Raw genomic sequence first — 25,339 nt, 5'->3', positions numbered from 1 at the left:
AAATTGGCATCAGACCTTTTACTGGCATCTGGATTCCAGCAATTACATGACTTCCTCATTATTTTCTTCTGTCCTTGGAGATAGCAGCGGTGACTCTAAAGGTTTTTGCGGAGTTGTTTTCCCAGCAATGTGGCGTCATTTCCCTCAGCAAATTAATCTAATTGGCTGACAGGTTGCCTTAATTAAAACCTTTCTGCAGCGTAGAAGTTTATTGGAGTGACAGCATTTTTTTTAAAGAAATCTGTTGTTGATGAGTCCATTTTTTTTAATTCTTTCCTGTCTCTAAGAATTACACAGAAAGGAAAGAAGTAGTAACATAAATGATGACTAACAAAATGGCAGTTAATATTTCAGCACTGCCTGATCAATATTTGATTTCTCTGGAAGCATTCCTGGACAGCTGAATCATATGGGCAACAACAAAGGACATTAAAGCCCTGCAGGAAATAAATTCAGGAAACTTACAGTATGGATCTTCTAAAGTGTATGTGTGCCATTAATTCCTCAAAGCTGCAGGCCCAGCCTGTTCTGACTAATGTAATTTCCCACCCTTCATTGAGATAATTAATTGGAGTTGTTTGGGATTATTCATTTCTGCCTTTTCAACAAGTCTGCAAAGCAGAGATGCAGATGTAAGACTTTCACATTGCACAGAATCATCTGGGATGCACACCCAGCCCCTGATTTATAAATCATTGTTGAAGGCATACTGTATTTTGGAACTTGAGTTCATTATGGTTTGTAAACAGAGATTATGGCTTTCTGTGCCCTGAAAATCAGGGGTCAGCAGCCTTTAGAATTATCAGGTGCCCCAAGAATATTAAATACCACCAAAATCTCATTAAATGACCACATCTCACAAACTCCCCTCATTGTCTGAAATTTATTTTGGGGGTTCCATGGGTGTCATCTGATAATGCTGTGGGAGCACGGCTGATCACTTGGCTGCATGTGACGTGAATCTGGGATGTCCTACATACAAATGGAGTCTTGTGCCCTTGAACCGGGTTCATTCCCATCCCATAAAGGAGCAATAGCCAATGGTGTTGAACAAAGCAAGGGCAAACAAAGCCATCAAGGGTTTTTCTTGCTTCTACACTTCCACTTGCATTTAATTCTGGATGTGACTTTCCTTAAAAACCATTAAAACATTACCAGTATACTTCTGATACCAAATTTTGAAATGCCCCATTGTGTGTCACCAAATAGTTCTGTTGCTTCTCAAGAAAACAGGACAATAATTAACCATATTTTATTTGTATGATTCAAGGCAGTGTACAACATATTGTCTCCTGCTGTTTTCTGCACAACGACAGTCCTGTGAGGTGGGTTGGGCTGAGAGAGAAGGACTGGCTCAAGGTCACTCACTTGGCTTTCATGACTAAGGCGAGAATAGAACTCATTGTCTTCTATGATTGGCTCAAAGTCACCCAGTTGACTTTCATGCCTAAGGCGGAACTAGAACTCACTGTCTTCTATGATTGGCTCAAAGTCACCCAGTTGGCTTTCATGCCTAAGGTGGGACTATAACTCACTGACTCCTGGTTTCTAGGTCAGCACCTTGGTCACCTCACCAAACTCGCTTTCTTTATAATGGTTGATGCTAGTTGTCCTTTTATATTCGTTATGATTGAGAGTTGTAGAAGGTTGACATGCTCAATATTTTGTACACAGATTTTTTTAAAGCATTCTGTATGCTTCTTTGTATTGAGTAGAGACCCCAAAACTATTATAACTTTAAAAACTGCATGCATAATCATACACACCTATTCAACTGAGTTTGCACAACACACTTGATTGCTGAATTGATTTGATTTTCTGCCTTGAGACAGTTGCATCATAAATTGACTGAATTAGCTCAGCCACTGAATCCCACACCACGCACAAACTAACCAAAGGTTAAAACTAATCAAGATTTAGCATTTTGTACCAGTGCAGCATGTGACCTGGGTAACATTGGGTGTCAACACAACCAAATAGAGTGAAGTGAGTGTTACAAGTGTCAGATGAATTAAAAACGCTTCGATTCTTCATTAGTGGAACGTCGTTTAGCAAGATGTGGGGAAGGAAAGGAGAAAAAGGGCAGCCCTGTAGAGCAAGTCCAAACAAATATTAAATAAGTCCAACTGATTCATCAGCCTGGGTGGACGCAAGAGAGGACGGGGGCTGAGAGAAATAGAATCCAAGCTGAACTGTTAGTACTAAGTTTACTTTGAACCACAACAGACCGCAAGCCCAAGGTAATTAAACATCTCTGACACATGCAGTATTGACTCTGTAAATATTTACAGTGCAGAATTTATTCACGATACCATGTAGCGCTGCTTATAGCTGAAAAGTCCAACATTATACATTAACCACTAACGAACATTGGCATCCAACCCCCTTCATATATGCAGCTGGAACATCACCTGATTGGGCGACTTGGGTGGCTGAACTAATGCATTCCTTTCAAGATGAACTGTATGGAGCCTGGAGCACAGAACTGGTTGATTTGTGGATTCCCCAACTGGGGTGATGTTTGGATTTTTTTTTTTTTATCTTCTCTGGAAGACCTTCTCCAGACTCTTGCATGACTCTGGATGACACCTGGTTCTCCTTGACCTGAAGTAGCTATAAGATTTAAGAGCAATAAGGGGGAAATGGTTCCATTGAAGTTGGGGGCCCAGTGTGAAGAGAGATTCTAGTTTTCATTTTCCCTTCTTCGAATCTCCCTTACAGCTGAAATTTAGTTTTGGGGAAAGTAATATAAGTACCAAAGAAATCTGCTGCATTTGGAAGTTGGACTGTGACATTGCTAGAAACCAGATGTTTGTATCCAGGAGTTTAAGACCAATGTGTCTGAAAAACATCAGTGATGGGAAGACCAGTTCGATTTTTGTTTAAGCCAAAGGAGGCATCTAACCTGGGATGAGTAATAAGGAACTGAATGAAAACGAAGGGAGCAGGCTGTAAGTTTCAGATCTGAACATTTGATAGCTGTGCTAGAATGGAATGGGAATAGAACAGAACAGGGTTAGGGTATGGTATGATATGGTAGGGTAGGGTAGGGTAGGGTAGGGCAGGAGAGGAGGAAAGGAAAGGAACAGAGGAGAGAAAGAGAGAGAAGGGAAGGGAAGAGAAGGGAAGAGAAGAGAAAGAAGACAGGAGGAGAGGAGAGAAGAGAAGAGGAAGAGAGAGAAGGAGAGCGAAGGGAAGGGAAGAGAAGGGAAGAGAAAGAAGACAGGAGGAGAGGAACAGAGAAACAAGGAAAGGAAAGGAAAGGAAAGGAAAGGAAAGGAAAGGAAAGGAAAGGAAAGGAAAGGAAAGGAAAGGAAAGGAAAGAAGGAGAGGAGTGGAGTGGAGTGGAGTGGAGTGGAGTGGAGTGGAGTGGAGTGGAGTGGAGTGGAGTGGAGTGGAGTAGAGTAGAGTAGAGTAGAGTAGAGTAGAGTAGAGTAGAGTAGAGTAGAGTAGAATAATATTTTATTTGATCAAGTGTGGTTAGACACACAAGGAATTTAAGAGAAACAGCAGCCCAGAACATGGCTTTTGTTAAGTCACAATCAACCAAGAATGCATTAAATCTGGCCACTGACAGAAGCCCTTTCCCACACAAGAATCTCAGAAGATTGATTGAGGCTCAGCAGAATTGGCTCACACATTGTCTCTTAGGCCAGTTGATTACATATATGGGAATCGAACAGCTGCCTTTTTCTCTAGGTCAATAAGGGACATTTCCAAGAATAACGTATGAACTCCAGCTGGATCAGGGGGTGCAAATGTTCAGGAGTCTTTTCTTTGACCTTCGGTCCTTCGTGAACAATGAAGGTTCTGTAAGTATGTAATTCGTGACATTCATCAAGAATTAGCCACTGGTCCCAGATTGCATCTATCTGCCTTCTCCAACCTGGTGCATTTGGACATCTCGACATAGGGAGAGGACAGGTGTTATAGTCAGGACATCTGAGGGGCAAACTGAAGTGCAGAGTTAAGATATTACTAGGCAATTTAGAAAGGGTCCTGGGAAACGGGGGAGAACTATTGTGCTTGAAAGGATTTGCAGAAGTAGAAAAAAATATTTAGGAAACAAAATCCACAAGGACAAAAGAGATTCCATATAAAGACTGCATGTGTTTGCACTCTGGGTATCTGAGCATCTGAACTCTATGAAAGATGGCAGGAAACAGTGGAATTGTAATGAATAATAATAATGGGATGGGATGGGATGGAAGTAGAGTAGAGTAGAGCAGAGCAGAGCAGAGCAGAGGAGAAGAGAGGAGAGAAGAAGAGAGGAGAGGAGAGGAGAAGAGAGGAGAGGAAAGGAAAGGAGAAGAGAGGAGAGGAGAGAAGAGAGAAGAAGAGAAGAGAGGAGAAGAGAGGAGTATAATAATAGATTAGACTAGATTAGATTAGACTAGATTCTAGAATAGTTGCAGCAGAAAATTCTGTGATCATGTGACCACGTGACCACAATATATAATGCCCTTTTCTGGTTTTTGGCAAAAAAACACCCATAGGAATGCATGGATTCTCTTAACAACCAGGGCATAAACAATATATAATCAGCACTAAAAAGATGTGAAATCAGGTTGGTCCTGTGGATGCCTCAACTTACAACTGGAAATTCCAGGCTCCATTATTATCAGTTGAGGAGAACCTGAATTCTCCTTTAATTTTGTTTTAATTCCTGCAGAGAAAAACCTAATGGTAAGGTTCAATTCAATAAGCTTACGTTACAAAAGGGTAGATTTTACCTTAATATTCGCGGGAACAAGACAATAAAGGAACGTCAGCAACGGAACGGATGGCCTGGAGGTACAATAAATGGATTCACTCTCCCACGCTGGAAATCTTCAGCCAGAGGTTGTACAGCTGTTGCTAAGGGGCGATTTAACCCAAGGTTTCCAGCATGGGATTTGGAGAAAAAAATGGAACATTCTTAAAAGTTTTACTAGGATGAGATTTTTCTCTTTGCGCTGGAAGAAAAATTCATTTGCCCTGTTGGGTTGATTACTAGCAAATCTTGGAGATCTAGCACCTTCCAAAATGTTTTTGGTAAGCTGAGTTTGGCATGGTTTCCAGACAGACTCTCTTCTGTATTTGTGTTTAGGAGGGTGGTTGCAGGAGACCTATACGATGTCACTGAGCCAACGTCTTTCTATGTATTTATTTATCCATCCAAAGAATCTTGACGCCTAACCAGGGGCCCAGAACTCAAAGCCTTCCGCATGGAAGTTCAACAACATCTGAACTTCAAGTCTCTCCTGCCATCTACTGTTCTGCTTTGCACAAGGCAGAAATCGGCATTAATACAAAAAGAGCTCTAGCCACAGCACAGATTTATATACCGCTTCACAGTGCTTTACAGCCCACTCTAAGCAGTTTACAAAGTCGGCACATTGACCCCCAAACAATCTGGGTCCTTATTTTATCGACCTCGGAAGGATGGAAGGCTGAGTCAACCTTGAGCCGGTCAGCATTGAACTCCTGGCAGGAGGCAAAGTTAGCCTGCAATCTGGCACCCTGGAGTTTAGAGCGGTGGGTTGCTGTGTTTTCAGCGTTGGTCCTTCTCTTTGGAAGGCAGACAACAGCACCCTATTGTGAATTACACAGCACTTTGCCTGGCTTTGGCAGTTCTTGCTTCAAAAGATCTATCTGGCTGGAGATGATGGAGCGAACCACGGACTCCTTAGGCCAGTTTGCCCTGAGCAGGATGTCTGCAGCCAGAAAAGAAACTCAGCAGCTTTGATGCTTTAAAGAAACTTCCCCCTTGTTCCTGCAGAGTGAATGTTGGTTGTGAGGTGGTATGCAAGTAACTAAATTTTCTCTAAGGCCATATTTTCCTCCAACACAACCATATATAAATTAAGACATTAAGGCATCTGTGTGAAGGCATGATAGAAAAAACAAACCATGTTGCTATTATTTATTGATGATCCAAATATGTCTTCATTTTGTTCTATATCTTCCTTCCTTCCTTCCTTCCTTCCTTCCTTCCTTCCTTCCTTCCTTCCTTCCTTCCTTCCTTCCTTCCTTCTTCCTCAAATTTATTTGCTGTCCATCTTGCAGTTCAGGAACTTCCTTCCTTCCTTCCTTCCTTCCTTCCTTCCTTCCTTCCTTCCTTCCTTCCTTCCTTCCTTCCTTTTGCCTCTTTTCCTGATGATACCCTAAAACAATGACATCATCACTATGTTACTCAGCTCTCCAATTGCATTCAATTTTGAATTTTTTTTGATCTTGGGAACAGAATTCTGGCTAATGAAAGCATCCACGGTGAAGATAATAATCAACTCACTGTGTCTCCACATTTGTTTTCCCAATAGCAGTCGATTTTTCATATAGTAAGAAAGCATGGATGAAAAGCCATTTTCCCTCTTCTACTGCTACAATTCTCTCTGGGATCGCACAATGAAACTCATCTGAACACATATAGTATACACACATACTTTCATCTCATTCCATCGTAGTCCCTAAGCAGCTTAGTCAGGAGACACAGCACTGGAAAAAGACATCTGTGATGATTTGAGGCCCGCCAGCTTTATTCTTCTTGAATTGTGTGATCACAACAAGATGCCACATTGCCTTGCAATTTGAAACACTTCCTTGCAATAGTGATCTTTGGCTTCAGCCCTTTAAATTGGAAACCGAGGCTGGATTTCATTTTTCTCCAGCTAGCTGAAAAATGCAATTCCTTGTCAACTGCTCTATTCCAGTGCTAAGCACACACCAGATAAATTGCTTTATAGTTTAGCGCAAAGCATGAAGCAAGTCCTTGGATAAATCTAAGCATTGTAGCAGGTAAGGAAGAGACCTATTTATGATTTAATGACCCATGCTTGAAGGGGTTTCTTTTTGTTTAAGTGGTGGTATGAGAACAGCATTTGATAAGCACTTTTGTGACAGGCGTGGATTTGAAAACTCACAGTGGCATCTGATGTATTATTACTGACACAGGTTAATCCATGCTTTCCCTCAACTAAGACCTGCAATGTACATTAATGACAGGAAGCTGTGAAAAACTCTATATTTAATCAATGGCTGAAGAGCTAAACAAAGAAGGAGCAGATTGGGGAAACGGATGTGGTTTGAATTACATTGCATGTCACGGGAAGGCAAAATCACAAAACTGGATCTCACTTACTTTGGCCATGTCATGAGAGGGAATTCACTGGAGAAAGCAATTATGTTGGGAAGAGTTAGCGGTAAAAGGAAACCAGGCTGCCAAAGAACATGATGGCTGGTCACCATCAAAGCTGACACCAACCAGAGCATAGAATAAATCAAAGGAGTACAAGATTGGAAGATGTGGAAAGACCTAGCCCAGTGATGGTGAACCTTTTAGAGACCGAGTGCCCAAAACCCAAAACCCACTTATGTATCGTCAGGTGCCGGGTGGGCCTGGCCCATTGGGTGGGCATAGCTGTGGTAGTAACGGTAGAATGGGTAGGACTAAAAAGTTCAATCAATCAATTCCAACTTTTTTTTCCTGCGAGAAGTTGAAATTGATTGAGCCTTTTTTTTTGCACACGGTGGCGGAGGCCTAAAGCAAAAAGGTTTTATAAAACCCAGCTGAAGGCCTAGGACTGGGGCGACGGTGCACGTGCCCATAGAGAGGGCTCTGCGTGCTGCCCGTGGCACGCATGCCATAGGTTCGCCACCACAGACCTAGCCCATAGAATCGCCAAGAGTCAGAAATGACTGAATGGCTTGAGGACCACTGGCCTATTCAGAACCTGGCTGCACAAGTGGTAAGCTGACATGCACAGCGTGCGCAGCTCAACTTATGCACGTGTGTGTGTGTGTGTGTGTGTGCACCAGCCTGCCGCTCACACGATCCAGTTCCCTTCTCTCCCTCCCCAGCCAGGCCGCCAAGCCACCAAGGTTGGGGACCGCTGATTTACAGTATAAAGAAAAAGAGTGTCCACATGTTGATCCAAAATATTTACGTCGCATACTAGATGAAAATATTTTCTTGGAATGTGCAATACACAAAGTCATTATTTAGCCTAAAAGGCTGGGTTTGCAAAGCGAGTCAAACTAGGACAAAAAAACCCTCTCACAACTCACTAGGTTAATTAACATTTGTGCAAATGAAGCTGTTAAGATTCCAGCTGGTCAGATTAAGTGTTTTTTTGTGTACAAGCAGCAAGAGACACATTTTAAAGCATTCGGCGGCATTTATTTTATGAACAATACGGTCCTGTCTCCCACACTAATCAAATTAATAAATAAATAATACAGAAAGTTCGGGGGGGGGGGAGAGAAAGAGAAAAGGTTGGGAGGGGGAAGCTGGAAGTGTGCTACATTGCTTATTAAGTGTGCTGCATCTTGCTATCCTGAATCACAAAACAACTTGTGGCGGTACTGTGATACCATTTCGAATCTTGAGCACGCCGACGCCTTTCACCGCAAAACAGGGACACACAAATTCTTGAAAGTTGCTGTGGAAAGTGTACAGGTGTTGCATGATATCAGCGTTAAAAAACGAGAGAGTCCCTTCATTGTAGTCCAGTAAAAGGCCAATCTTCCCAGGAGGAATTGTGATCTTGATGTTGGGTGTTATCCCATCGTTGAGAAATTCATAGACGTGGCTGCATAAGGAAAAAGAGATTTTTCACACCAGAAGCTTTAAACCGTGGGTATCCAACCGTGGCAACACTAATAGCCCACAAGGTGTCAAATGTCCAGTTGGCGGATTCAGAAAAAGGAACTCCTGGGACATTATTTTACCAAGAATATAAACTTTACTGAATAAACTATATTGGCACAGACGAAGCAAAAGTAGCTCTGGGTTTCTCGCGCAAAAGCTAGCATAGTTAATTTCCACCTTTCTCTGTCAGCCACCCACAGTCCATTGCGTCCACCAATCACTTCTGTTCATTTTGTTTTGGGAACCAGCAAGCTAGACTAGGCTGTTTGCTCGATGTGTCTTTCGGCTGGAGCACTGTCTCACGGGAACCAACGATGCTCAGATTCAATCCCCCTTCCCATGGTTGCTCCCGTTGGGTATGTCTAGTTTGATGAAGAGAAGGACGAGGGGGGACAGGATAGCAGTGTTCCAATCTCTCAGGGGCTGCCCCAAAGAAGAGGGAGTCAAGCTATTCTCCAAAGTGCCTGAAGGAAGGACAAGAAGCGATGGATGGAAACTAATCAAGGAGGGAAGCAATGGTGTAGGGTTTCCTGCCTGAACAGGGGGTTGGATTTGATGACCTCCAAGGTCTCTTCCAAGTTGATGATGATGATGATGATGATGATGATGTGCAAATCTGTCTTGACACAAGGCTTCCCAAGGAAGGACCTACTACTATAGACCTGTACTCCAAACCTTGAGATGTTCACCAACATGTTCTCTTTAGGAGAAACTGCATCTCTGTATACATATCTGAGCCTCTTTGGCCCATGAGCTTAAAGCAATTCAGAAGAACTGGATCACAAGGCTACTGTACCATACTTCTACTGTTGAATGCGCTAAACTTCTGTCCTGAGATAAGTTACTTTTCAGAAAGGAGTGATCCTACTTATCATATAAAGCAGAGGGTTGGACTAGATGACCTCCAAGGTGCCTTCCACCTTTACTTTACTATTATTATTATATGGAACCAGGTCAAGTTAGGCTTAATTTGTCAGGCAGAAGGCAAATAATAATAGCCCCTGATTTCTTTTCTTGGGAGGCATCTCTGAAGATGCGTGGGAAAGTGGGGCTGTGCAGAACAACTCCCAGCATTGCTTGAGTTTATGGGCTTTGTAGTCCTTGATGTGGCCCTCAGCTGTTTAGGAAATCCACAGAAAGTAAGGGGAAGCAGCAGTATAAAATCTTGCAAGCTGGTTGCAATGGCGTCACCAGGGTTAAAATTAAGCTGTACCTGTCAATACATGTAATATTAAATATTCATTCTCTTTTCCATAATTTAAGACCATGAGAATAGTATTTGCCCAATTTTGGAAAAATGAAAACCTACCACCTGACTAGAGTATAATCATGAAAATCCTAGAATGTGCAGAAATGGATAGATTAACTTTAGAGATTAAAGAGAAAGAAGATTCAGTTTATTTCAAAACATGGGAAAAATGTTATCAATGGTTAGCAACACGACTGAGCGAGAAAAGATGATGTAATTTAACAGGATGAATGATATTTATTGACTAAGCTTTATTTTTATGATTATTGTTATCAGTGATTACAATGGTTGAGTATTATATTAATTACTGTTGTTTAATATTTGTACGATAGTCTGCTTGCTAAAGTGTTAAATTTTTGTTGGGGGTAACCCCACTAATGTATTTATCCCTACCCTTATCCCAACCCCATTCCCTAACCCCATCCAACATCCATATCGACCTTACCCCTTCCCTACCCTTATAAAACTTAATAAAACATTTATATATATATAAAAAGATGAAGCTGTACCTGGAGGAAGTAATGGTGTGCTTCATGCACCAGGAAGAATGGCTTGCACCCAAGTAATCGTCTCTTGGTACATTTTCAAAAGCCACCCCAATGCAATATTCGGTGTTCTCATCAACGTCGACCTCCCAGTAATGTTTTCCTCGGAATGGGATCGGGTATCCCATTACAGCAATGGATCTATCAAAAGAGAGAGAGAGAGAGAGAGAGAGAGAGAGAGAGAGAGAGAGAGAGAGAGAGAGAGAGAGAGAGAGAGAGAGAGAGAGAGAGAGGCGCGCGGGAACGTGGGTCAATTTTCAAGATATTCACTATATTGATGGAATTGAGTCATCTTCTGGATGATCTTGTTATCCCCCAATTTGGGCATTAGTTAAGTTGTGGATAAAATGATTGGATTTTTGATGGAATTGAGTCATCTTCTGGATGATCTTGTTATCCCCCAATTTGGGCATTAGTTAAGTTGTGGATAAAATGATTGGATTTTTGAGATTTCCAGGGAAGAAATGGCACAGTGACCATTAAATAAGGAAACCCGGAATATCACAGGAACTGGACAGGTGCAGCTTGAGATAGTGAATATGGCTATATGCTTGGAGTAGGATTTCCCCCCCCCCATTCAAGTAGTCAACTCTCTTCCTTTTGAGAGAGATCCTAAGATCCTAACTTGGGAGCTGCCGTGAAGAAGTCCTGCTCTTCAACTCCAAATTAAGGTGAACCTAGAATTGTAGGAGAAGGAGTGACAGAGCCTGGGGGTGGAGTCAAAAGAGGAATCAGCTTAGAGTCTCTAGGTACCCACAAGAGGAATAAGTCCAATCCCTCTTGAATTCCATTGGCCCTTATCTAGCGTCAAGACTGTCCTGACCATTTTTTAGTAGATTCCTGTGCATAGGCATGATTAGTAAATACATCAGTTTAATTAGAACTTCACAAGTGGTCCTGAATGTTTGTATCTGACAGGAGTTAACCTGGGTAATAAGACAGCCTTCCCAGCTGATCTTGTCCATGAGCCAGAAGGTACTTGGAGAGATGGTCTTATATGATCAATTAGGAGTAGCAGTACTGACGTTATTGTCCATGATAGTTACTACTTGTTTTATTTAGAATATAGTTATGCTGCCTTTAAACTACAGATGCAATATCTTCAGTCAGAATCAGAACAACAGAAGCTCTAAAATCCAGCCCCTACGACTGTTTGTCACCTTTTGCTTTCAGCTGTTGCCAGCAGTTTTGCACTGTCCAAAGTGCATTTTCAGAGGTCCTTTCAAACGAAAGGAGAGTGAAGCAATACAATGGGATTAAAGATCTAGGCATGAAGATCCCAAACCTTGTAAAACTGTCTTCGCCAAAGGGTGCGTCACTTTGGGCACTCTTGTTTTTGTGGCAGACCAGTGTCAGCCCATCTTCCAGGATGGACAATGAGGGATGCGCTGTCCTTTCATTAAGGGTAAATACAGTTCCTGTCGGAGAAATGAGATCGTGTTCTAATTATTCAGTCCCATGAATTTGCTTCTACTCGCTTACAGCTCCTTGTGCTCAGACGTTCCCCTTGGAACATTTACAGAGCCCCACCACCCCTCATCCAGACTAACTTTTTCAGCAAGGCTTTTCGTGACTAGTCAAGTTATGGCCTTGAAACAGATCGGACTAACTCTGAATCTCTTGGTTCTCTCGGAGTTTGGTGGTTTTCTTGCAGATATTTCATTACCCAACCGTGTAACATCACCAGTGGTAGAACAACCAAAATAACAGAGATTAACCTGAAGATCAACACTAGACCAACAGTCAAGAAGTAAACAATATTAATGCACTGTTGATGCTTCCTAGTTGGGTAATGAAGTGTCTGCAAGAAAACCACCAAGCTCAAAAAGCATCACGGACCCTGAGTTATAAATATTTTCTTGTATTAGATTAGACCAGAGGTCCCTAACCTTTTGGGCACCATGGACCAGTTCCATGGAGAAAGGCTTTTCCATGGACTTGAGCCAACTTAATGCAATGAAGCATTGGAGGAAAAATACCATTCCAGCTTTCACCATCCATTTTTCAGACTACTAAAGAGTGGGTGGTTTTATTTCAAAACGAATAAAGTGTTTCTGGAAGGGGGTGGGTGGAAAATGGAGGTATATGTGAAACTATTCCCCACTTTGGTTTTTTTTTTCTCTATTTGAATAGCATTTGATTCCCTTCAAAGGGTGCTGAGATACCCTCATAACCCAGGCAAACTGCTTTTTCCACACAGCACCTCTTGATTTCTCCCCCCCTTCTGCTTATTTTTGGAAATGAAGTAAAATCATTTTTAAAAAGCACTACTAGAAGCAGTGTAAAATAGGATGCCACAATTTGCAAAGGGTACGTGCTAAGAGTACATTCTTATTACCTACCTGTGCTAAGGATAGAAGCTGGATCACTCCTTTGGCTAGATCCTCCTATATTGATGGCCTTCACAAAGAGAAGGTAATTTTGTTTTGGCTCCAGCTGAATCAGTGTCTCACAGTTTGGAATTCCAACAACAGATCTGGGGGGGAAAAATGTGGAAAGCATGCTTATGTACAGTCGCTTTTGAAAGGAGGAACGACTAATTTGTGATCCTGGGAACCTCAGAAAGAGTTGAGAAGTCATATAGAAAGCTACCTCCAATTCTATTTTCTACCATACTGGAGATCGGAGATTAACATGAAAGAAAGAGCTAAACAAGCTTTACAAGGTATCAGTATGATTACTAGCTCAGTCATAAACATGGTACTGATCATAGCTTTTTTCCACCTGGAAAAAAACTATTCCAGTGCGCAGTTCACTACAGTGCCTTTGAAAATCCCTATCGGTTGATGGCCTCCCTGGGTAAGCTGACCATTCTCATGCATAGCAGAAACATCACAACACAATAGGGAACCTTCTGTCTGTGAAATTGCCCAAAGGATTATGAAATTGATCAGAGAAAAACAAAGTACCAAGGAAATGGTGGGAGGGAGTTAGGACCCCCCCCCTGCCCAATCTCTGCTTCCTTTGAGAGATTGGCAAATAGGAAATAATTGATTTCTCTTACTAACAGTAAATATGAATGAATATTCTATGTGTGTTTGCAGACAGAAAAGTGAAAGAAAGAAAGAAAGAAAGAAAGAAAGAAAGAAAGAAAGAAAGAAAGAAAGAAAAAAGGAAGGAAAGAAGGACGGAAGAAAGTAAGAAAGGAAGAAAGGAAAGAAGGAAGGAAGGAAGGAAAAAGAAGGAAGAAAGGAAGGAAGGAAAAGGAAGGAGGGAGGGAGGGCAGGAAGGAAGGAAGGAAGGAAGAAAGGAAGGAAGGAAGAAAGGAAGTAAGGAAGGAAATGGCCTGGATCAGTCATTATTTGGTAGCAAAAACCATTGAAAAAACCTATTTCACCTATAATTTGGTGTATTCTTCCTGGTCATGTTCTAAACACGCGACTGTACATAAGTAATGCTGATCCCTATTGGGCAAGTGCATCATTTTGGAAATAACCACAGCAAAAGGAGTTCTTGGATTGACAGGGATAAATATTTCTTTTCAGCTTCCTAGGACCTGCGGTCCCAAAGCTTTCCATAGGATTGAGTAAGGGTTGCTCCGTAGCCTTGTGCCCAAGTACTGTATGATTCTACTAAAAAGATCCAGAGTATCACTGAAAATGACCATGAAGTCCTGATAGGGTAGAATATCTGCATATCAAACCCTGTGCAACTTACTCAGTGAGAATGTCTCCTCCATCTCCGCCAGCCATCTTGGATAACTCAACAGTATAGGATTCCACGGGATTAATATTTCCACATTCCCATTGCACCAGGGCAGCGTGTTCACAGCTCTGAATCACCTTCTCTTTGATAACTGGTGGCAAAGGAGCTAAAAACACACACCATACAGGAGTCCTTTGAAGCACTGACAAACGAAAGCTGTTTTTCGTTGAGTGAAAATCTAGACTATAAGTAGCAAAGGCTGGGATCACTAATAAAATATTTGGATTTCTAGGTTGCCTTTCCAGTGGGGAAGAGAATTCAAGGCAATCAACCACTCAGAACACATCCTAAAATGAGTTCATTCAAAATTTAGTCAGTTCAGTTTAAAAGCTAGAATAAAATGGCAATATTGATTAAAGCTTCTTCCCCACCATTTGATATAACTAAAGACAGACAACTGTAGAGGATACAGATCATTTTTATTATATAATTAAGCTGAAACTTTTTTTTTTAAAAAAATAAACTATTGGTTAAAAAAAATCAAATAGCACGACTTTTTGAGAAATAGTTTTTAATCTAAAGTCAGCACCATCTGGATAAACCTTCAAGGATTGGGGTTGTGATCTTAATCTCTCTGCCACAGTTTAGAAAAAAAAATGAGCTTTGAGTAGCCTGGTCCCCACTTTGCATAGGTCAATAAAAAGTTATTGCTTTCCTAAATCAAAACATAACACGGGAAGCCATTTACCTGTCATATAGACGGCTCTTTCGCTGGCTGAGCTGACCCCAGCTCTGTTTACTGCTTTTACCCAAAATTCATATTGTGTGTTAGGCACCAGTTGAGCGACTGTGCAGTAGGTTTCTTTCACACTTAGCTTAAACTCTGCAATTGGAAAGTACAAAGATTTAAGGGCTTCTTTGAAATTGCCACAGATTCTTAAGTAATAGCTTATTTCATTCTGGAATAGCACTGTTCCAATATCTCAGGGGCTGCCCCAAAGAAGAGGGAGTCAAGCTATTCTCCAAGGCGCCTGAAGGCAGGACAAGAAGCAACGGGTGGAAACTAACCAAGGAGAGAAGCAACCTGGAACTAAGAAGGAATTTCCTGACAGTGAGAACAATTAATCAGTGGAACAACCTGTCTCCAGAAGCGGTGAATGCTCCAACACTGGAAGTCTTTAAGAAGAGACTGGACAGCCATTTGTCCGAAAAGGTATAGGGTTACCTGCCTGAGCAGGGGGTTGGACTTGATGACCTCCAAGGTCCCTTCCAACTTTATTATTATTATTATTATTATTATTATTATTATTATTATTATTATTATTATTATTATTAACTAGGCTTCAACTGAACAAGCCACAAATTGTGTGTAGCTCCCAGATAGACACTTTGCTCATTTCCAGAGCTAAAGATTTAATGGCCTGGGGGCAAAATAACAAGTAAAATATGTTAAAGCTCCACTAACTCGAGTAATCAGGATGTTGATCAGAAAAGCAGCAGAGAAAATCACAATAAAACCAGCAGGGAAATGCCACCTCCATTTTTGTCTTTGCAGACCGACCTCAAGGCAGATGTTGTCATTAAGAGTTTAGTCAGAGACATTTTTTTTTCTTCATTCTACCTGATCTGGCTTTGGTGTCTTTACCTTCCTGCTCCGTGCTTGAAGTGTCATTGCTCACTCGCTTGTAATAGAGTTGGTAGCTTTCCACAATATCTTCTGAGAAAAAGCTCCAGCAAACTTTCACAGATGTCCCAGTAGCCGAATTGGGATCCTGAGCATTCATCACTGGCGCACAAGGGGGAGTAGAGACTGAAATCAGAAAGGGAGAAATCTGTTTTAAGATTTGCAGAAGAGGACAGGAAACTTCTAGACTTGCGCATTTGCTCACGGGTGAAAACTGCTATGCACCAGGAAGGGATTTAACGGAGAAGATTTCTACCAATGTCCATATTACTTCCATGAGCCTCTGTGAGACAAGCGTTTTGAGACCGAGAAATTGTATTAGTTACATTTGTCACAAACAGACAAATTCCATGTGTGTTTAATCAGACTTGACCAAATAAAGCTATTCTATTCTATTCTATTCTATTCTATTCTATTCTATTCTATTCTATTCTATTCTATTCTATTCTATCCTGTAATTCTATTCTATTCTATTCTATTCTATTCTATCCTGTAATTCTATTCTATTCTATCCTGTAATTCTATTCTATTCTATTCTATTCTATTCTATTCTATTCTATTCTATTCTATTCTATTCTATTCTATTCTATTCTATTCTATTCTATTCTATTCTAATGTTTCATCCAACTGCAATGTCCATTAACTCAAATTACTATTTTTTTCTTGTCTTGACCAGACCTACTTGATTTTTCTTGACCGAGTCTACTTTTTGCTTGACCAAAATTACTTGATTAACCCAACCTACTTTTTGGAGTGTGGCTTCAAGCACATCATCCAAGGCCTACCATGAACAGATGTTTTAGATGAAACATGTCACACATTCCGGACATGTCTTCTTCATTTCCTTCTCTGATAGAATTCTGAAGCCAGCTGAGGACATGGATGTTTCATTTATGAGGCTCCCTTCTTTTTAATTTTCTGCAAATTGATGGATTGTCCAACTTTGCTGATATTTGCTGAGACTGATATAAGCCTTGGATGTATGAAGTTGGAGCAACTATAATATCAGTTCTCCAGGAGTCTCTCAAGCAGAAGAAAAGTCCTCCAAATATATAAAGATATATATTTGCATCTGTTTTTTCACTGGAGAGGTTTAAATATTCTATTGCAGCGGTTCTCAACCTGTGGGTCGGGACCCCATTTGGGGTTGAACGACCATTTCACGGGGGTTGCCAAACAACGCAGTCCATCATATTTTTCCCCTTTTCCTTAGCTGTGCTACTCTCTTTTATTCTATTGGCTTTTGAAAGCCAGTAGAATAGACTCTCTTGAATAGAGTCTAATTCTATTGGCTTTCAAAAGCCAATAGGAATTGTCCAGGCTGTCTCTGCCCTGCTGAGCCCGCCAAAAGTCTCAGTCTGCAAACGGTGCTGCACCAGTTGAGTAGTCCTCGACTTACGACCGGTTGAGTAGTCCTTGACTTACGATCGGTTGGGGGTCGCAGCATTAAAAAGGTTGAGAACCACTGTCCTAAATTATGCATTGAAAGCATATTATCTCTAGGAAATAAAATTGCCTGCTTCCAACTCAACCTACTGTTTGTATGTGGTATCCTAATGGACTTACTTGGGGAAAAGCTAACAGACTTCAATAGTTCCTGAATGTCTGAGAAATCAATGACTCGGTCTTCAAACTCTGCTGGAGTTGAGAGATCTACACTCACATCCTTTTCCAAGAAGGTGTGCACTCTGAAAATGCCACAAAAATCAGCGTTAGATGGCTTGCGTTAAGATTTATGCTGCTACAAAACATTTCTACTATATTATAGACTGAATGCATGGGCTGTACCCTTCTATTCTATATGGAATCCATTTACAAAAGAAATATTCATAATAGACAGTATTAAAATCCCAAATTAAATATGACCATTAAGAACCTCAGACTTCCAAGTAATGTTTTTTTTAAAAAAAAATTGTAGTTCAAGGATACAGGCAAGTTCAAATAAGGCAGTGTTTCTTAGCATAGAGCTGGAAAGGGACCTTGGAGGTCTTCTAGTCCAACCCCCTGCTCAAGGTTGCCTACCCCTGCCCTAAACCATTTCAGACAAGTGTCTATCAATTCTGTCTTTCCTTTTCCCATAGAAGCTGTACTGTTTTAATCTATTGTTGACCACTTTGTCCCGAACAGTTAGTCTTCCACAATTACAAGTAAGCAAGTGTCTAGTTTCTGTTTAAAAGATTATAGGGAAAAGTTAGGCAAATCTCTACAGCACCAGTGTCCATCAGCACCAAGATCACCACGTGTGATGTGCCCATTTGCTCAGCTAGTTTCAATACTGACATCCATGGGTAATTTTAAAACGTACATAAGGCTGATATAGAATTAATAATCCAAACGTAACAGAGCCCAGTGGTAAATGTTTGAAAATTGGGAAACATTCGGTTTGTTGACCCTCATAGCAAGCCTGACACCAGCATGCTTGAATTTATTTGCTAATTTATGTAACCCCCTACCCCATATCAATAGATCTTAGAATGCTATGTAATTATTAACAGAAATTAAAAACAATATAGATCACAGGAAAATGGAAAGCCAGCTGCTTGTCACTGAAATGAAAGCCAAATTAGTACCAAATCAGACTAAGAGAAATATTTCCATGATTTTATATAGGTAAAATTATATCTGTTGCTCCCAACAGTAGTTCACTGAGTAAACTAACATTAAGGCCAAGTTTAACACTATAGAGGGATGACTACAGAAAGGAAAGCTCTTAAAAATTCATATTTCAGTATTACCTGTGAATTGTTGCAACTGCAGTCTGTTGAAGAAAGAGAGATTGGTGATCCCACTAATATATTCCATATGCACAGAGACATACACACACATGCACACACACACACACACACACACACACTTGTAATAATGGCGCACTGACTTTTTTCTCCAAGATGCGTGATTGAAATCGCTATATTATTTTCATGGCAAAAGCCTAGGCATGCTTCCTCAAAAGTATATTCAGATATGTCTATAGAGAATTGAAATCACAAAGCAGAGATTAAAATAATGTCTTCATAAATGCCATAAGTCATCTGATAAAATGGCAGAATATATCTCTAGCAATGCAAACCCAGAGGAGATAAAATAAAATGCCATCTCAGAAGACCACTGCAAACAGCACGGTATAATGAATAGAATAGAATAGAATAGAATAGAATAGAATAGAATAGAATCAGAGCTGGAAGGGACCTTGAAGGTCTTCTAGTCCAGCCCCTGCTCAAGCAGGAGAACCTACACTATCTCAGACAGGTGAATGTCTAGTCTCCTCTTAAAAATCTCCAGTGATGGAGCGCCCATGATTTCTGGGGGTAAGCTGTTCCACCAGTTGATTGTCCTCACTGTCAAGAAGTTTCTCCTTAGTTCCAGGTTGCTTCTCTCTTTGATCAGTTTCCAAATTTAAGAAGGACGAAATAATAGCCCTTTTAGTAGAGAATCCAGAGCTGTGATTCTTACAGAGACCCACTGGTTTAGGTCAGGTGCTCTGGGTTGCTCTGATCATAATTGTGGTTGTAAGTCAAGAACTACCTGTACAACATAAGCTCATACTTGACCAGGGTTAGATGCAACACTATATAACCTTTGGATCTACAGTGGTACCTCGGTATTCATTGGTTCTGGGAGGGGTGATGAGTATCCAAAACGATGAGTACCAAACACATTTTCCCCACAAAGAATAATGTAGCTAGACAAGTTCTAATTTGTGTGTTGAATACCAAACAAACGATGAGTACCAGGACAAAATTTTCACGTCAAAATTTGTCGGGTACTCAATTTGATGAGTTTCAAAGCCGTTGGATACCAAGGTACCACTGTACATTCATTCTTGTAACTGAACTTTCTTGTTTTGCCCAAACAAGTGTACTCCCAACACCACCAATGTTATCTTCTGGGCTTCCTTTATATTTTTCAGCAAACCCGGCCTAAAGCACTTGTTTTTGTCATGGATTCTTTCTGTCCTATACCTTGATGGCTTCCACTTTTTTTTCACCCTGGTCAAGGTTTTCGATGGTTTCCATGAGATCTTTGCAAGTATCCAGGTTTTCTCCACAGTCGACCAGTTGTTTGTACAAAGCTTCCAGTTTTTCTTTCTTCTCCTCTCCCAAAGCCTGCATATTTTCTTCACAGCGTTGCTCAAGGATCTGTATTATGTCCTCGTAACGCTTCTCAAAGTTCTGCTGCTGCCTAGTAAAATTCTCCTGGAAGAAAATATATTGGTTTCAGGTGAGCACATTCAAAGAGTTGACAATTAAATCTGCAGATGCCTCTAAGAAAAGAAACATTTGTACACACTTTTATTTATACAACACCAATTGAACCCTCCTGGATTCCTGCAAAGAATCCTTGGAACTCTACTAAATTCTAGAAATTAGAAAATGAGAAATATTAGAGCAGAGCTTCTCCACCTTGGCCATTTTAAGATGTGAGGATTTCAACTCCCAGAATTCCCCAGCCAGCCAGGAATTCTGGGTGTTGAAGTTCACAAATCTTAAAGTGGCCAAGGTTGAGAAGCACTGTATTAGAGGATTATTAAAAGGATATCTTAAGGTAGGGATTACCAAACAGTCCTCCAGATATTTAATGACAATTGGAGCTATGGCAATGACGCTCAAATATATTTGGCTAGATTAGAGAAGGCTGTAGTCCAGTGGTGGCGAACCTATGGCACGGGTGCCAGAGGCGGCACTCAGAGCCCTCTCTGTGGGCACGTGCACCGTTGCCCGAGTCCTTCAGCTGGGTTTTATAAAACCTTTTCGCTTTAGGCCTCCACCGCCATGTGCAAAAAGAAAGGTTCAATCAGTCAGTCAATTTCAGCTTCTAGCAGGGAAAAAAAAGATCTTGCAAAGTTGGAATTGATTGATTGAACTTTTTAGTCCCACCCAGTCTGCCGTTACCACCGCAGCCACGCCCACCCAATGGGCCACACCCACCCAGCATCCAACGATGCATAAGTGGATTTGGGGTTGCAGTTTGGCACTCGGTCTCTAAAAGGTTCGCCATCACTGCTGTAGTCTGTAGTCATTAACCAAAAAGTCCCCTTTTATGACCCTGTAGTAGTCCCTATTTGGGATAATATATTGAAAATATTGCTTTCACCAAAATAGCTTTTCATTTGGATACTTTTCCATTTGATTTTGATTGGCTCCAGTTTCTGATTATACGCACAAAATCTGCCAGAAGTAAGATGCCGTCAGGGCAAGTAAGGAGCCAATTACATCTTAATAAACTATTTAGCAACAATATTTTAAAAGGGTACAGATTCCTCCTACCAGGTAAAGAGGTATTTATAGAACAGGACAGCAACTTTGAATTCCTGGAGCTCACAATATTTTTCCTATTTACTACATGTTTATTAATTTATCAAAGTATAAAAGAGAAAAAGAAATTTTAAAAAATAATAGAAAACTTTGGAGGAGGTAAAGGAGGGGAGAAGGAAGTAGGAAGGTTGGAGGAGAAGAGGAGAAGTGGGGAGAAAGGGGAGGAGAGTGGTGAAGGAAAGAGAAGAGGAGAGGCAGAAGAGGGAAGTAGGGAAGAGAAGAAAGGGAGAAAGAAGGTAGAGAAGGAGGAGTGTGGATGCAGTGAAAGGGGAAATGGGCGAGCAACACCAAAAGTCCTGTGTATGTATTTATTTCATTTTATTAAAAGTATCTTATATATGAATGTAAAAAGAATGTATATTAACATCTGATAAATATCATGGTATATATGTATGGGGGAGAGTTTGGAAAAATTAAAAATAATTAGAAAACTTGGGGGGAGGAGGGAAAAAGAGAAAATATGGCGTAAAAGGGAAAAAGAACAAAAAAGGCACCGACTTCCTACTCTTTTTAGCATCGTTGAAGAGAACATTACAACCTCAACTTTTCACTTTCATACACTATATATTAGCCATTTCTATAGCCACAAGCCTATCTAATCAGCAAAAACAAAATCAAAGTTTCATTTTTTTTCTCCATTGCAAGCACAAATCCAGAAGCAATTTCCAAATATAATTAGGTATATTGTCTTCTTTGGACAAAGGAATCAATGTTAAATTTAAATGTTAGATTTAACATCTCTGCTTCTCCTTGTGACATTTTTGACCTGTGATGGCAAATGACAGATTTTGAACAGTTAAGTCTTAAATCTCTGTCTTACTAAGAAGAGAGAGATAACCTTTATTGTCATTTTTTTTGGCACACTTCAAAAATGGCACACTTCAAAAATGAAATTTAGTTGCCCGCTCTCCAAGTGAAACACATACATGACACACACCTAAACATACTATGTACAATGTATGTATAGACGCACACCCCTACACATACATAGCAAATAAATATTAAATACTGTCCATCTTGAATATATAACGGAAGGAGGAAGCTTGAGAGTTCACAAGGTTAATGCTGTATGGGATGAAACTGTGGCTGAATCTGGATGTTCTGCTACGGATACCACGAAGCCTCCTCCCAGAAGGGAACAAGGAAAACAGGTCGTGAAACAAACAAACAAACCATAACACCTTCTTTATCCATGCATGAGATGGCAAGAGGCTGGTGGACCTTCCTTTCCAGTTCACTTAAAACCATGAACTTAGCTCCTGAGAGCATCTTACCTCTACAGTAATAAAAATTTCCTCCAAGTGGCTAGCAAAACTCTCCAGGTGAGCGATTTGATCTTCCAACTGGCCAATGTTTTTCTGAAGCTCATCCTTTCAAAACAAAACATGATTAGATATCTTGCAATATTGCCTTAGCTAAATGCTTCCTGCTTCCTACCAGGATCGGCTTACAATGTCCTCACCTTTGCGATTTCCACCACAGCCGCAAGGGACATGACTTCGTGCTCTTGATGTTTATTACACTTGCTATTAAAGGCTGTTACTGGAACACAGCAAGTAATGCAATATAGTTCTTCCTCTTGGTAGGACTGTCTGCTTTCATCCTTATCCTCAAGAACATTATTGTCACCCTTGTCATTCTCTTCTCTCGTGTCGTCTGTGAGTTGCTGATCCTGACACTCCGCATGGCATGGGCGTTGCTTCTCTACATCTTGGGTGGCCCTGTTTTCAGACACAGACAGATCTCGCCTTCTAAATGGTTCCTCGGGAAGGATATCTTCAAGGGAGTCATAAAGTTCCAAGTGATAAAATCTGGGACTGTCCGGCTCGTTCTTTTTCAATGGAGAGTCCATTGTGGAGAAAGAATATTGGACACCAAGTCAACAGGCCAAGAAAAGGTCTTGTGGGCTGCCTCCCAACTTTCTGCTATCAAGCCCCTGTAAGAACAATAAAAGTACAACACACAATGGAATATATATTTCACATCCCAAAAAGGTAAGAAGGATCCGGTTGATTCGTATCAGGAGACCCCAGGGAAATCCAATGAGACTGGAAATACTGGGAATTAGCGTAAACCTTTGGGAAGACGGTAACATCAACCCACTTCCATTCTCTTGCCAAGAAAAAAGCATAGATGTATCAGGATGCGACATGGAAGATCTGGATGCCTGGGATACAGATAATAAGGAACAAAAACATGTAGAACGCCAGTTAATTTTCTGATAGTCAGAGGTTGCTGGATTGGAACAATGGTATTATGTAGGTGAAATTCTATCATATACGCAGATGGACTTAGTATGTTTAGTTTCTTTCCTTTCTGGTTGATTTCTTTTCTTTTTAAAATACATTATTTTGGGCTTCCAGTGCAGGTAGTCCTCAATTTACAACAGTAAATGACTGTTTGAAGTTACATACAGCGGGAAAACCCTGGAAAAAAGTGCAGCATCCTTATGGTCACGTGATCAAAATTTGGATGCATGGCAACTGATTCATATTTATGATGGTCGCAGTGTCCCGGGATCATGTGATTCCCCTTTTGTGAACATCTGACGAGCAAAGTCACGGGGGAATCCAGACCTGCTTAACGACCGTGTTACTAACTTACGACAGCTGCAGTGACTCACTTAACGCCTCTGATAAGGAAGGTTGTAAAAAGGGGCAAAGCTCGCTTAACAATTGTCTCACCTAGCCACAGAAATATTGGGCTCTATTATAAGTCAAGGACTGCCTGTGTATTTTTTTCTCTTTCAGAAAGATAGGAAATTGTGTTACCAGATTTAAGCCCATTGTGGTCTAAGGGGGAATCTCAGAACGTGGTCTGCTGTCAAGGACAACAAGGAGAGCATTTGGCTAACCTTTCCTTATGATTTAAATTTGTGTACTAACTTAGCGTGACAAAGTCAGAGACCTGCCTCTATAAGAGTCCTGCCCCTGCTCAGAGGACATCCAGGAAAAAGACGATAAGAGTAAATAAAGGCAACAGTACAGATCAAATCAATTCTAAATAGAGAGCAAAATATTTCCCTCTTCTATTTCAAGCAGGGTTCCGTTAAATGTTGCTCCTGCGAGACAGTCAAAGGAACATTAAACATCATTATACAGTATAAAGTCAAGCATTTGTTTCAGTTCAATCTATCAAGCTACACACCGAAGAGATTTCAAAACATTTCCGACAGGCATGTGGGACAATACGTTGGTGTGTGTGGTGTATTGTTAAGGAAACACTGCTTGTCCAATTGCCCTGAATTGAAATTACTTGATCAGCTAGGAGATCTTAAAGAAAGATTGTATGTTGGGAGCAAACACCGAGGCAGCATTTTTAAGTGGCCGAGCCTGAAAAAAATTGCATCTTTTTAAAGTGAGGAATTATGTTCTTAAAAAGAAGACTTGCCTTTTCTGTTAAGGATCCATAACTTCTTCTTCATGGTGAAATGATAAGTGATGCATTTCGCTTCCTCCATATCAAGACTTGATTTTTAAGATCTTGCCATCTTTCTGTAACTGAAAACTTAGTGCTGTAACATTAGACAAGGGGTGTTCCTCCCTCCCTCCATGAATAGCATGCCTGCTATTAGCAAGGGAGTAAAGATAGATCAGCACCTGCCACTGAAGCTCCCTTAAACGTCATGGAAGAAAATGTCACATCCAAATCCTATTGAAAACATCAAGGCCTGAAAGTTTTGAATCCCAAGAGATCCATTTAAAAAAAAAAACAAAATATCTTCTTTAAAAACTCTGGAAGAAAAAGCATTATAGTAGCATCAATTGCCAACTGTAAGGATAGAGAGAATTAGGAACTAATAGACTCCATATTTTGCGGATATGTAATATTACCAAAGTCAGATTGGTAGTTTCATGGAACACCATGTATGTATTAGTAAAATATCTACTGTGGTAGAGTTGCTACAGAACATAAAGAGAAAGAAGATATAATAGCAATAGCACTTAGACTTACAGTACATTCCGCTTCACAGTGCTTTACAGCCCTCTCCGAGCAGTTTACAGAGTCAGCATATTATCCCCAACAATCTGGATCCTCATTTTAGCAACCTTGGAAAGGATGGAAGGCTGAGTCAACCTCCAGCCCCATCAGGATCAAACTCCAGGCTGTGGGCAGTCAGCCTGCAATACTGCGTTTTAACAACTGCCACTATGGCTTCCTTCCTTCCTTTGCAAGCAATAGCACTTAGATGTATATACTGCTTCATAGTGCTTTACAGCCCTCTCTAAGCGGTTTACAAAGTAAGCATATTGTCCCCAACAATCTAGCTCTTCA

General features: G+C 40.7%; 1 protein-coding gene across 2 annotated transcripts; it reads right to left on the bottom strand.

Moving 5' to 3' along the window:
• Positions 1-8,123: 8,123 nt before the first annotated feature.
• Positions 8,124-24,856, bottom strand: FSD2 (fibronectin type III and SPRY domain containing 2). 2 transcript variants are annotated; one of them, XM_039358962.1, is made up of 13 exons: positions 24,455-24,856; positions 22,527-23,000; positions 22,339-22,434; positions 19,712-19,945; positions 18,488-18,510; positions 17,319-17,440; positions 15,690-15,878; positions 14,817-14,951; positions 14,081-14,234; positions 12,766-12,899; positions 11,709-11,841; positions 10,388-10,564; positions 8,124-8,570 (listed from the first exon to the last, which is right to left on the bottom strand). In XM_039358962.1, the coding sequence occupies exons 2-13, from the start codon at positions 22,914-22,916 to the stop codon at positions 8,321-8,323; spliced, it is 2,037 nt and encodes a 678-aa protein (XP_039214896.1). In that variant the 5' UTR covers positions 22,917-23,000; positions 24,455-24,856; the 3' UTR covers positions 8,124-8,320. The 2 variants fall into 2 exon arrangements, with proteins under 2 accessions (XP_039214896.1, XP_039214897.1); XM_039358963.1 differs by having other exon boundaries at positions 8,125-8,570; positions 15,714-15,878; positions 24,455-24,850.
• Between the last annotated feature and the right edge of the window lie 483 nt (positions 24,857-25,339).

Source organism: Crotalus tigris, unplaced genomic scaffold, assembly GCF_016545835.1.
Source record: "Crotalus tigris isolate CLP2741 ecotype Arizona unplaced genomic scaffold, ASM1654583v1 scf7180000019068.10715455, whole genome shotgun sequence".
NCBI lineage: Eukaryota > Metazoa > Chordata > Lepidosauria > Squamata > Viperidae > Crotalus > Crotalus tigris.
Note: the sequence above shows the minus strand (reverse complement) of the source record. Positions and strands in the feature narration are given on the sequence as shown.